Raw genomic sequence first — 14,487 nt, 5'->3', positions numbered from 1 at the left:
GTCGTCTGGCATTCATTCAATTTGTTGATTAATGAGTTTTATTCATCCAGCGGTCTCATTTATATCTCTTCGCTCCCTCTCTTTCAATATCTTCCTCTCTGTCTCTTCTCTCTCTCTCTCTCTCTCTCTCTCTCTCTCTCTCTCTCTCTCTCTCTCTCTCTCTCTCTCTCTCTTTCACTCTGTCTCTTTCTTGCTTACACTCTCTCTTTCTCTTTTGCTTACTAAGAGAGAAAGCTCTCTCTCTATATATATATATATATATATGTGTGTGTGTGTGTGTGTGTGTGTGTGTGTGTGTGTGTGTGTGTGTGTGTGTGTGTGTGAATGTATGTGTATGTGCATATATATATATGTGTGTACGTATATATATATATATATATATATATATATATATATACATATATATATATATATATATATACATTATGCATATATATGTATGTGCATATATACATACTTGTATACTCACACACACACACATACACACATGCACACACACACTCAAACATAATATAAATGATATATAAACATATGCATATATCCATACATATATGTTTATACCTACATCTATATGTATATATACATGCATATATGGGTACAGGACATCAAGAAAACGTTAAACACATATGTGTGTGTGTGTGTGTGTGTAGTATTTATTCGTGTATAAGTCGCACTATTTTATGCTTAATTTTAAGTGAAAAAACTGGAGTGCAAATTATACGCGAATACGCCTTATACACGAGTAAATACGCTACCTAAAGTAAACTTGTAAAAGTGAAAAGCCCTTATCTACCTAATTTTATTTATGTATTTACAAACTTTGTTTTATTTTTGCAGGTGAAACTAACGTGACGGTTACCCTGGAAACCACAGTGGCATCATATATGGTCAAAGACTCAGATGCGCTTCAATTGGACTTTCTAAATGAATGCTATATCATGTTAAAATCGGTTAAACCGATCCAAGTGATGTATATCACGAATGTAAGTTCGTATGACCAACAGACTATGTACAAGAACGACTTCATCTTGCCACCGTTGGAACAGTACATAGGTTACCAGGCTTTTTCCCTGAAAAGCCAACACAACGCCAGTTCGTTGGTTGCTGTCAGTCCGTCAACACTCGGAGATGAACCATCGTCACAAGTTTTACTTGATTATTACACCAACGAAACAGCTACTCACGTCTACAAGCTAACTCAGGAGAACGTAACGGTTACACGAGTTGGGAATCTTCAAGGCACGTACCATTCGATCTTAGATATTAAAATCAATACTTCTTATGGAATGCTTTACGACGCCGACCGAAGTAGTTTTAGTGTGCTGGGAATGCGTTTGACAACCCTGAATAAACAGTGTCAATTAAACACGTCTCGCAATGCATCAGAAAATGGTAGCAGTGAGCAGTCGAACTGTAACGAACAGATGTTAAACGGCGGTAACGAAACCCTTTTGTCGGTTTCCGACGAATCGGGCCCGCTGTTGTCGTCGCAGTCGGTGTTGGTTAAAAATGAAGACACCTTTAAGATGTCGTCACGGTTCTCGGTGAAAGGAAGTAAAGACGCCCACCATATTGCCGACACATCTCTCAGTAGCAATATAGTGGCGGTGATTGTCTCCCTTTCTGTTGCCTTATTTGCCGTTTGTGTGGTGATTGCTTCGTTCGTCTTGATTGAATTAATCACAAGACGAAAGCAGTTACGCAGCACAAAGATCAGACCATTCGTCTCTTAGTAATTCCTTTGCATTAACAAAAAAAAAAGAAAATGGAGAGAAATACGTGAATAATTTAAAAAAAAAAAAGGAGAAACAAACAAATAAATCAACAAGTCAATGAATATAATCCTCTGTAATAACAACCAGAAAAATAACTCTAAGTAATTACACGGTTTATGTACGTAATAGAAGTAAATTAATATAAGAAATAGAAACGATGATGATACAGAGGAGGAAGGTGTGGGGAGAAGAAGCGGTTGAAGAAAATGGCGGCGACGGCGACGATAACGGCGATGTTGAGAATAAATGAGACGGAAGGGTGTAACAGTAGTAATAAGAATTATTAATTATTATTATTATTATTATTATTATTATTATTATTATTATTATTATTATTACTATTAATTATGTTCATATTGATGTTTCTGATGATAATTGTGCTAATGATGATGATGATGATGATGATGATGATGATGATGATGGTTATGATACTGCTGATGAAATACTGTTTCCGGTTTTATCTATGACAATGCAACAATGACAATTGTCACGTCAATAGTAATAACAACGACAACAAAGATGGCGAAGACAATATTTGGGAAACAAAGACGGGGAGAGAGAGAGAGAAAGAGAGTGTGAGAGAGAGAGAGAGAGAGAAAGAGAGAGAGAGAGAGAGAGAGAGAGAGAGAGAGAGAAAGAGAGTGTGTGTGTGTGTGAAAGGGAGAAGAGAAATAAAGAAGGAAAAGAGAGGGAGAGAGGGAGAGGAGTGAGTGAGAAAAGAAGGAGTGAAAAGTATTTGTTACAACCTCAGAAGTGTAAGAGAGTTAATGCTGGCGATCGTCATAGCGATTAGCAGCCATCATCGCGTTCGTTATGTCGCTGACGGTACACAAGATGGCGGGGATGCTGATGACGGAAGCTACCGTAATAATAATGATATCTGATGGTTATACTGTCTGCTGTTGGTTATGATTATGATGATGGTAGCTGCGGTGGCACCAAACATTGCTCCATCTGGGAGCGACAATGAGAAAAAGGAGGATGGTGAGGTCGATAAAAGATGGATGACAAATTGTACGGAATAGACAATCTTGCGTTAGAAGCTGATGCAATGCAATGAGATGCGAACAGGCAGCTGCAGACATAATTCGTCGTCAATCGACATGAATTTCGTTCACAACTGTCGTCTGTTCACAACTGTCGTCTGTTCACATCTGTCGTCTGTTCACGCCGTTCTTTATCAGCCGCGAATGTTTGGCCGTCATGAATATCGTCCAGGATTTCAAATTGAAGCAATGAGCATATGTAGGTGGCGAAATTTGTATCATATAACGACCAAGAGCAGCAGTAGCTGGCATACACACACATACAAACGCATACAAGCATTCACATATGTAGACAAACACACATACATATGCACAATCATTTTGTTTGTGAGTGGACGGGAAATTTCAGCAGAGACGTCAGAATTGATGTGTATCATGTAGAAGCCAATGGCATTGATTGCCTGACTAGCAACTATCTTAATGTGTAATTACTAGATGTACTAATTATCTTATTCTATAGTAAGAGGCACAGGCATGGCAGTGGAGTGGAGAAGCTCGCTTTGCGACCACGTAGCCTTGGGTTCGGTTCCACTACGCGGCAACTTGGGCGTCTTCTGCTATAGCCCCAGGACGACAGATTCCTTGGGAGTGAATCTGGTAGACGGAAACTGTTTGGAAGCCCATCGTGTGTGTGTGTGTGTGTGGTGTGTGTGTGTGTGTGTGTGTGTGTGTGTGTGTGTGTGTGTGTGTGTGTGTGTGCATGAGTGAGTGAGTGAGTGAGTGGTGTTTGTGTCTTGTTTTCTCCACTGCTTGACAACTGATGCTGGTTTGTTTACGTCCCCGTAACATAGCGGTTCAGCAAAGAAACCGATAAAGTAAAAACCAGGCTTTGAAAATAAGTACTGGGAGTCAATGTGTTCGACAAAACTCTTCAGGGCGGTACCCCAGCATGGCCGCATTCCAATGACGTCAATAAATAAAAGATAAAGAAAAAATAAAGATAGTAAGAACAAACACATAGTAAGCCATCTTGTTCGTTCATTTCCGTGACTAACGTGTGTGAACGAGCAAGATATCAAAGCAGCGATATCAGATGGAGACCAAGACGAATTCAAATATTGTTGCCTGGCTAATCACGCAGGCTCCGAGGGCAATTCTTCATTACGGTAGTCACTTTATTCCTTAGAACAAGTAAATAATAGGCTGACATCTTAAACAACACACCACCTTCTCTGGTTCTGCTTTTTTCTTCTTTTTTTTTTCACTTGGTTTTCTATCGAAAGAACTGATCGAAATCTTTGCAAATTCACTTCACGAGGATCTAATTTCTCCAATAACTGATATGACATAATAAAAGAAAATTAATTTCTTATTAAAAAAAATGAAATTATATAAAAATGAAATGAAATGAACGAATGGATAACAAAAAAAAAGAAATCCAAATTTGAATATTTCATAAACTGTATGCGAATTATTAATGTATATTGTATATATATCGGACTAGAGACAGCGTTATATCCTATTTGTAGAGCTGTATTATAATTACTGAATCATTTTTTATAGCTCCCATGTATGCATTTTACAAACACATATACACTTATACAGTCATATATGCATATATATATGATCAAACAAACTCTAAAGAAACTGGTGTTGGTCTGCATCGTGAAGACTTATAGGGTAAGATCGATAAAAAGAGTACAGTGAGCTTGTTACGGATGATGGAAAAGCCAACGTTTCGGACAAAAATCTTCAGCGAAACAGTTAAAAGGAGAGAAACTAATGAGACACAGCAGAGTTTTTACATCCTCGAAGTTTTAAAAAAAAAATACTGCAACTGATACGGAACACATCCAGAAATTTCTCCCCTTTCAATTTTCACTGAAGAAGGATTCTGTCCGAAACGTTGGATTTTCCACTCACCAAGGCAAGTTCACTGTATTCTTTTTATCGGTTGTAATATATATATATATATATATATATATATATATATATATATATAATGCTCTTATAAGAATGCATATATTTTGAGAAGAATATGTATGTATAAATTTCAGTAACGATTTACAGACATTTTTCGGGTGTACATCAGAAGCTTTAAAGTATAATCATTCGTAATATCTCCATAACTCAGTTAGATTAAATATAGATGCCATAGACATATCTATCTATCTATCTCTCTCTCTATATATATAGAACAGATATACTTCTTTCATTTGCTTCCTCTGACGTAATAAGATAGATACGGAGAAATAATGATGCTTAGAAGCGACATTTTAACAATGATAATAATGAAATTAATAATAATAATAATAATAACAATAACAATAATAATAATAATAATCCTATGAAGAACAAAAAAACCTTCTGGGAACTACTATATTTCGTTATTCATATAAACTTTGCAAACCCTCGAAAGAAAATTCGATTATTATTATTATTATAGTATTCAATCTGGTTTCCCGTTGTTGTTCTTTTTTTGCGTGTATGTTTTTCTCTGATGTTTTTATTTGTATATAATTGTTTCATCTCCTTAAGGTATCGAACCACTTAAACATTTAATTCATTTCGATGTAGAGAGGAAACTGTAAATAATATGTGATAATCAAATTGTAATGGCGGAAAAGAAGTGGCAGAGACGTTGCAATGTTGGATACAATATTTTTGCGTTATTTGAAATTCCAGCGATCAAATCCTGTCGATGTCGAGTTTGCATTATATCTTTCAGGGGTCGGAAAATAAGGGCTGTGAGATGTTTGGGCGTCGCTGATTCGACGCTGACTTATTTGACATCAGACATTTTCATGTTTTTCTTGTTTTAATGTTTTTCTCTCTCATTCTCTCTCTTTCTCTTTCTCTTGCTCTCTCTATCTCTCTCTCTTTCTCTTGCTCACTCTATCTCTCTCTTTCTGGCTTTCTCTTCTACCCTTTCTTTCTCTCTCTCTCTCTTTCTCTCTCTCTCTCTCTTTCTCTCTCTCTCTCTCTCTCTCTCTCTCCTTCTTTCTCTTTCTGTATATGAGTGTGAACGTATTTCTCTTTATGTGTATGAGGAAAAGGAAAGTGTGTGCGTCAATAGTGTTCAATTGACAAATTTCAGCGAGTCTTTCTCTCCCTCTCTCCTGCCCTCTCCCTCTTCTCTCTTTCTCTCCCTTCTCTTTCTCCCTCTCTCCTGTCCTCTCTCCCCTTCTCCTTCTCTCCCTCTCTCCTGCCCTCTCTTCCCTTCTCCTTCTCTCCCTCTCTCCTCTTCTTCTCTCCCTCTCACCTTCTCTCCTGCCCTCTCCCTTCTCCTTCCCCCTCTCTCCCTCTCTCTCTCTCTCTCTCTCTCTGTATATATATATATATATGTGTGTGTGTGTGAGTGTGTGCGTGTGTGTGTTTATGTCTGGAAGCCTGTTTCTCTACATGCATGAAAAAAGTGAAAGTGTTTATATCAGTCCAGTTAATAAACTGTAATATCTCTCCCTCCCTCTCCCACCCTCACCCACACTCTCTCATTCTATATATATGTGAATATTTCTGCGTGCACGTGTGTGCGTATACGTATGTATGTGTTTTCTTCCAGTGCCAAAACAAACTGTCACCAAAATAAGGTGAATATCCAGTCAGCCATGACAAATCATTGGCGTCCAAACAGCTGCGCCCGAGCATCTCATTCCGGTAAATAAAGTACCACTCAACTGTTGGAATCGATTCTTTTCTCTCTTCTCTCTCCCCTCTCTTTCTTTCCCTTTCTCTTTCTTTCTCTCTCTCTTTCTCTCTCTCTCTCTCTCTCTCTCTCTCTCTCTCTCTCTCTCTCTCTCTCTCTGTATATATATATATATATATATATATATATATATATATATATATATATATATATATATATATATATATATATCTTTCTGTCTATCTAGCTATCTCTATCCCTTTTTTTCTCTTTTCCTCTCGGGATATTCTATGTTGCACTGTGACAAGAGTCGTGAAGGAAACACAGCATCCCTTTTTTTAAGAAAAGAAAGATGAGCGAGGTACCGGCAGTGAACTCTTTTCATTTAAAATCTGAGATGCTACTGGAACTGATCGATGACTGACCGATAAGAAGAGCAGCTTGATTCGGAAATTTAAAATAGTAGAAGTGATTTGAGACGAAACGGTGTAGCGCTGACAACCAAAGAGTCAACAGTTCAACAGTACATAATCATCAGAACTGAGTGGTATCAGTGAGCAAGATATTAAAATTACTGAAAACATAACTCCACCAGTTAACAGTTAGATAATGCATGAGCAGAGTTGGCTATCCGTTAGGATGCGCAAGGTTAATGTAAATATGAAATGCAAAACAAAAGATCTCATTTACTGCATCACATGCCTTCAATGCAATGAGGATTACATCGGCCAAGCCAGATCAAAATCAATACATCGGGTTAGGGTACATAAGCAACAAATCAAACATTCATCTTAGAAATGTTCCATGTAAGGAGCATTTAGACATTTGTGCAAATGGAAAAGTTCGAATATTTCCTTTTTATTTTCAAAATAAAGATGAAAATTTTCAACTACGAAAGGCTAAAAGATGAATACTTTATTATATTTCTGAATCCGAAACAAAACAGTAAATAGTAAACACAGCTACTAAAAAAAAAAAACTCCTTTTATACAGATTAACTCATGACGTGTGTTTGAAAAGCTGTTAACAGCGAAAGCGCTTACACAATACGGATATTTCTTTTCAAAAGATTTGTGTCATTCTGGGTTGCTTTTTTTTTATATAATTAATAATTTTTGCTGCACTTTCTTGAAGAAATTACAGCCTTTTTATCCAACTATTACCTTATGACTCTTTTTCTCCAATACTTTATATGTAATGTCACGAGGACGACTAATTTTAGTAAAATGAACAGAATAACATTAAATACTGTTAATAACGTTCGCTTTCTGTGAAACGAGTCGACAACCTTAGCTTCAGTTCTTTGTAGCTGTAACTGTTTCACTCTACTCTTCCACCGTCTTCTTTGTGAGAGATTAGATTATCATAAGTCAAGTTTATTTTTCCATCCTAATTGACAGATAGATGTAACCAGAAGGATTAATTGGTTACGTTCATCACAGATAAGACAGGTAAGTGACAAGTAATGATGATGACGATGATGATGATGACGATAGCAAAAACGATGGCGGCGGCGACGACGATGATGATGATGATAATGATGATGATGATGGTGGTATACAACCTACAGATTTAGCCAACCATGTATAGAAAGTTTCTTGGGTAGCTTATAACAGGGCTCCCGAACCCTACTCCGGTCCGTTCAAGTCCTGTGTTCTGCAACGTAGCCAGTTTTTAGAAAGAGGTGGGAGATGCAGGCAGGCAGGCAGGCAGACAGAAATCGATCGAGAGACAAGAAAAAGAACAACAACAACGACGACGACGACAACAACAAATAAAGGTCCCAATAACTGACTGGTACTCCATTTATCGACCCAAAGAAAGTCGAAAGATTGAGGTTGATTTCGGCGAAAAATGAACTCTGAACGTTAAGAGCTGAAACAAAGAGCGCAAGGGATTCTCCTTGACACTCTACTGACTCCGCCAACTCGCTGCGCATTTTACTGGATTTAGTACAAGTGGGAGACGAAACTGATAGAAATATGTCTATTCGATTCGCCGACGAGTGACATTTTCACACACACACACACACACACACATCGTCACGTATCTATTGAATTCGGAATATTTACGCAGTATGAATAAATAAATTCAGAATCCAGTCTTAGCAAGAATAAATAAATAAATAAATCTAAAAATATAAACTAAAATATAAAAGAAAACTAAAAGCGTCCATTACAAAACAACAACTCCCCGAGGATCCTTTTTGACACGGTTTCAATACTAAATATAAAATAAGACCACTCCTACTGTGTTGCTGCTGCCGATGATGATGATGATGATGATGATGATGATGATGGTGGTGGTGGTGGTGGTGGTGGTAATGGTGGTTTTGGTGGTGGTGGTGGTGGTGGTGGTGATAATGATGATGTCACTACTACAACTACTACTATTACTACTACAACCACCACGACCACTACCACTACCACTACTACTATGTCTACCACCACTTCTATTAATGCCACCACCACCACTACTACTATTACTACTCCTCCCACATGAACTAGGTAAAACAATGTTTTATCACATTTCCTATCCTGCTTCGATATGTTTTATAGTTCCACATGAATGTGAAGGAATGTAGGTTGCTGCCCTCACGATCGAAAGATCGTAGTATCGATTCCCGGGTCGAGCAATACGTTGCGATCTTGAACAAAACGCTTCATTTTACGTTGCTCTAATGTAAATAACTAACTTTACAACAGGCTGGCGTTCCGTTGAGGTTGAATATAGGGATCTCGATCACCTTTACTCCATGGAAACCGTGTAAGCAGCCCTAAGGGTGTAGGAACTACCTTTACTTTTTAATGGCCAGTAGGGAACAGTATTTCGTTAGGCAATCATATTATATTACAAAATATATTCTTTCTACTCTGGGCACAAGGCCCGAAATTTTGGGGGAGGGGGCCAGTCGATTAGATCGACCCCTGTACGAAACTGGTACTTAATTTATCGACCTCGAAAGGATGAAACGCAAAAACGACCTCGGCGGAATTTGAACTTAAACAATAATCTTTTCTATTCTAGGCACAAGACCGAATTTTTAGGGGAGGGAGCTAGTCGATTAGATCGACCCCAGTACGTAACTGGTACTTAATTTATCGACATTCAATATAATTGTGTGCATGTGTGTGTATATGTGTGTGAGCGAGTTTGTTTAGTTGAGGTTATTGCCTTGTGGAGGCGCAATGGCCCAGTGGTTAGGGCAGCGGACGCGCGGTCAAAGGATCGCAGTTTCGATTCCCAGACCGGACGTTGTGAGTGTTTATTGAGCGAAAACACCTAAAGCTCCACGAGGCTCTGGCAGGGGATGGTGGCGAACCCTGCTGTACTCTTTCACCACAACTTTCTCTCACTCTTACTTCTTGTTTCTGTTGTGCCTGTATTTCAAAGGGCCAGCCTTGTCACACTGTGTCACGCTGAATATCCCCGTGAACTACGTTAAGGGTACACGTGTCTGTGGAGTGCTCAGCCACTTGCACGTTAATTTCACGAACAGGCTGTTTTGTAGGTCGAATCATCTGGAACCCTCGATGTCATAAGCGACGAAGTGCCAACACAACTGCCTTGTAACAAGTTTAAGAATAACAACGGAACATTTAGTGATCAAATACGAGGAATCAATACTGACAATAGAGTCAAATTCATTATAAAATCACCTGGCCGCTTATTCAAGTTGTCTCACTCGTTCAATAAACCATTGAATTTACAAGAAATATATTGCTTATAGCAAATAGATTATGAGTTCTAATCCACTTTAAGAGCAACTTCATGGCATGCTTAAGAGGCATGAGTAGTTAAGAAGCTCACTCTGTAACCGCATGGATTCTAGTTCAATTCCAGTACGCTGCAGTCTGGGCAATTGTCTTCTGCTTTAGCTCCGAACTGACTAATGCCTTCAAAGTGGATTTGTAGACGGAAACTGTGTGGAAACCCGTCATATTTGTGTGGAAGGGTATCTTTGTGTTTGTCCTCCTGCTACCATTTGACAACCAGTGTTGGTTTATTGACATCCCAATCACCGGTTCGGCAAAAGAGATCTATAGAGTAACTACCAGACTTTAAAATAAATATTGGGATCGATTTGTTCGACTGATACCTATCAAGGCGGTGCCCCAGCATGGCCACAGTCCACTGACTAAAACAGATAAAAGATAAAAGAATACTTTAAAAAGATAACACCAAAGTCCTACCCAGCCCTTTCGAGAAATTTATTTTATAATTCTTCATTTGAAAGCGAAACCCTTGCTTCTAGGGAAGGATAAGTTTGGTCATTTAGCAGATTTATCCTCGTGGCATCATCTGTTGTGGTAGACATAATCCACAAGAGAGAAAATCTCACATTCAAACAAAAGTTCACGTTGTGTGCGACGTCGATCAGTAAAGGGAGACGAGTATGTTAGGTCGACAAAAGCAGTGAAAAGACACCATGAAAGAAACCCCCAGAGTACGTCAGCTTTGAAAATAAAATTGAAGAACAAATCTTAAAAACATCTTTAACTGAAAGTGTTGTATTTCGGGAGGGTCACTATGCAAAGAATACATATACGCACTGGTTCTCTTTCATTCCTTTTGTTATTATTAGTTAATTCGTTAACATTTGACCAATTAACTAATCGATTGTTTGAGTAATCACTCGGACAGTCAATCAGCTGGATTTGTTCAAAATCCTTTCGTTTCTATTCGCAACCTTATCGATGACGCCCAAAGGCCGTGAATAGCAATGAAGGACTTTCAAAAATCTAACTGATTGATTGACTCGCACAATGATTAATCAATCAGTTGACTATTTAATTGAGTAAATGTTAACAAATTGACTAATAATAATAAAAGAAGTGAAACAGAACCAGTGGGTGTGTTTATCATTATTGGCACAACGACCCTGCCGAGATAACAACAAAATCTATTTCAGCATATGAGTTCACATCAAAAATCTTGCAAACCAAATAAAACAAGAGCACTCAGAGAGTGGAAACCTCTGCCAAGGCAACACTAACGTCCTCTCAACGATTAGCCGGAGATGATTTTTAGAATGAGAATATCTGAAATAAACTCGACTGCTCTCATTAAACGAGAATGCTAAAAATGAACCCGACCGCTCTCAAAAATTAAGTAAAAAAAAACGGAAAAATAATCCAGAATCCTTGTTCGGTACCTGATCGATACCAACGGTAGTCATGGAATGTGAAGGTGGGTGTACCGGCCGTGTTTTTAATTACCATGCTGGTACTGCGTGTGTGTGTTGTCTGCTGTGGGAACAGGGACAGTTTTCTCTATGAAGGCCTTTTTTAGTCTATCCACTGATATAGTGTCTTTACGACCATTAAGGTCTATAGGGAAAAATTTATCCGTGCGTGAAAGAAAACGGAAAGGACCTGCATACGGTGCTGTTAACGGAGGTTTAAAAGGCAGAGCTAGAAATGCAATCGTCAAGTAGGTAAGAGGTCTTAAACAGGAACGATATATTCAAAATTGGTAAAACTAAAAATTGTCAGGGATAAATTAAATTTATTATTGTTACTGAATATGTTATTGAATTACTGAACGGTTTTACTGCCATTTGTTTATATAGTTTGAGAGACGCGAGTAAAATTAATAAAAGAAACACGAAAACAAATCTTTGGAAAGAGCAATGCCACCATAGCTTACGGTGAAATCACGAGCTTGCTTTCAAGGGCGATAAGCAGAGAAAGACTTGAAAGAATGTAAGATCGTAATACTTCATGTAAAATAAAGTAAATATAAAGAATAATATGAAATCCTTGTCCGGTACCGGATCGATCTCAAAATCTAATCAGTTCGTGCCAAACATCCCAGAAAGTTTCATTCGAATCCATCCAGCGGTTCTTGAGATATCTTGTCCACAGATAGACAAACACGACTGAAAACAATACCTCCGCCTTCGCTAAGGTGGAGGTAATAATGAAATCTTTAACTGAAAGAAACACCCGAAAACAACGTAAGTCTCGCGATTTTATGCGTAATCTCACGCTCTCACGATTTCGCAAGCAATTTCTCGCGCTTTCTCCGAAGACAAATCTCAAAAAAAAATTTAGAACGTCTAAACACAGTCCCGAGGCACATTTTTAGCCTACTCGTTGACCACTCTGCACACAGCAGCGGCATCTACAATTCGCATCATCATACAGTTGGGAAATTTTCACTACGTGCGCCGCCCTGATTACGGCGGACGGCTATTACGGGCTGGCTAGGCCTCGAGTCTATTCCTTCGCCATACAGAGACTAGAAACTGCGAGGTTAACAACAGCGAAAATAAGCAAACGAGCTCATTTCAATATGGTGACCAGCAAGTGCACATGTATCAGCAACGATGAAGAAAATTACTTCAGTGTAAAAAGATAGTTTTCTGCAAAGCAAATTCAGTTATCTGGCGTCGCAACATACAAGTGTGCTTTCAAAAACAACTTGGAAGAAATTTATCCCACAGAAGCTGTAAAAGGTGATCTTCATCACTTCTCCTGCATTCCTTATTCAACAAAGTCACACTGCAATCATTAAGGACTCGCAGATGTGAAATGTCATTGTGCACGTGACAAACAAAGTTTATATGGGACTCTTTAAAGCAGGAGTCGGCGAACAGGAGTCAATTACCCCATGTGGGGTAAAAATGAAATTCTTGGGGGTAATAAAGACTCACTAGACATAAGTGAAATTATATTTTTAAAAAAACCTTTTCCTTGAAGTAGTTGTATGCAGTCAACTTAATGTGACAGTCCCCTGAAGGGAATAATACAACTGTTGGTTAGACCTAGGAAGCTGCACCGCTTCCTGTCGGCCTTGACACATTTCCTGTGCCCTTAGCTGGGTGGAGGTGCTTGTCTCCCCCTTATAAACATAAGGACACAGGAAATGTGTCAAGGCCGACAGGAAGCGGTGCAGCTTCCTAGGTCTAACCAACAGTAGCATTATTCCTTTTAGGGGACTGTCACATTAAGTTGACAACATACAACTACTTCATCGTATCACTACTGCATAAATCTCTCTGAGAGATTTAGAAATGTATAATTTCCAAACCTTTTCCTTGTTACGACAGAAATCTTTCTTCTGGTTTGAGGAGGCAGTCAAAAACGTTGCTGCCTTTTGCAACAACCTATCTCTGCAAACAAGGATTTTCCACTTCAATGAACATAAATACAAAGCAGAGTAATCGACTGGACCTTGAAGACTGTATACAAATTGCTCTAACATCAAAATGCTCCAATTTTGATGTATTTGTAACAAAAATGAAACATCATCATTTCTCCAAAACCCGAATTGAAAAAGTTTCTAGAAAAATCCTTTTGTTTCATAATGTGGATATTAATTTATTTTATTGCATCTGTTTTATACTTTTTATAATCGTATTTTCCATATAATTAGATTCAATAAACCTTTTGAATTCAAAGAATCTATGATTTCCTTCCTTTCAAACCAAGGGGGTAACATCGGCATAAACAAACACATTTTGAGGTAATTGGTCAAAAAATTCCTCCACTCTTACTTTAAAGAAACAAAAAACGTCTAACAAGTACACGTTTATTCTTTCCTATTACACACACACACAAAAAGAGAACGTTAATAAAAATCCTTAAGGACTACAATTTATTGTCTTCTGTAGGTATCAGGTGACAATGAATCCCAATCGCACTTACGCTGAAACCGGCTTCGAAGACATCTCCCTACTTATCTCGGCTCCCTAAGTTCGTCTTCTAACGCCTTTTGACGCTTTGAGGGTTGGCAAGTCTTTCTTCCATTTGTTCAACCAGACACACAGATAAGAAAAAAAGAAAGAGAAAAAAGGGATGCATGTATGTATGTATATACATAGAGATAGACAGACAGACAGACAGACAGACACAGACAGACAGGTAGATAGATAGATAGATAGATAGATAGATAGATAGATAGATAGATAGATAGATATAAATAGTTAGATAGCTAGATAGATATAAATAGTTAGATAGATAGATAGATAGATAGATAGATAGATAGACAGACATGATTACACAAATCTATCTATTTAGCTGTCTGTCTGTCTGTCTGTCTAATTATTATCAAAAATAAGATCCAGACTTGTATT

General features: G+C 38.1%; 1 protein-coding gene across 1 annotated transcript in view; it reads left to right on the top strand.

Moving 5' to 3' along the window:
* The window catches only part of LOC106883202 (uncharacterized), a 128,382-nt gene extending 126,616 nt beyond the window's left edge, over positions 1 to 1,766 (top strand). The window contains exon 5 of the mRNA XM_052969187.2: positions 838 to 1,766. Within this exon, the coding sequence (XP_052825147.2) occupies positions 838 to 1,733 (896 nt within the window). The 3' untranslated portion in view covers positions 1,734 to 1,766. The remainder of the gene's footprint in view (positions 1 to 837) is intronic.
* The last annotated feature ends 12,721 nt before the right edge of the window (positions 1,767 to 14,487 follow it).

Source organism: Octopus bimaculoides, chromosome 7 (genome assembly GCF_046866305.1).
Source record: "Octopus bimaculoides isolate indiv1 chromosome 7, ASM4686630v1, whole genome shotgun sequence".
Lineage (NCBI taxonomy): Eukaryota > Metazoa > Mollusca > Cephalopoda > Octopoda > Octopodidae > Octopus > Octopus bimaculoides.
This window is presented reverse-complemented; position numbering and strand designations above follow the sequence as displayed.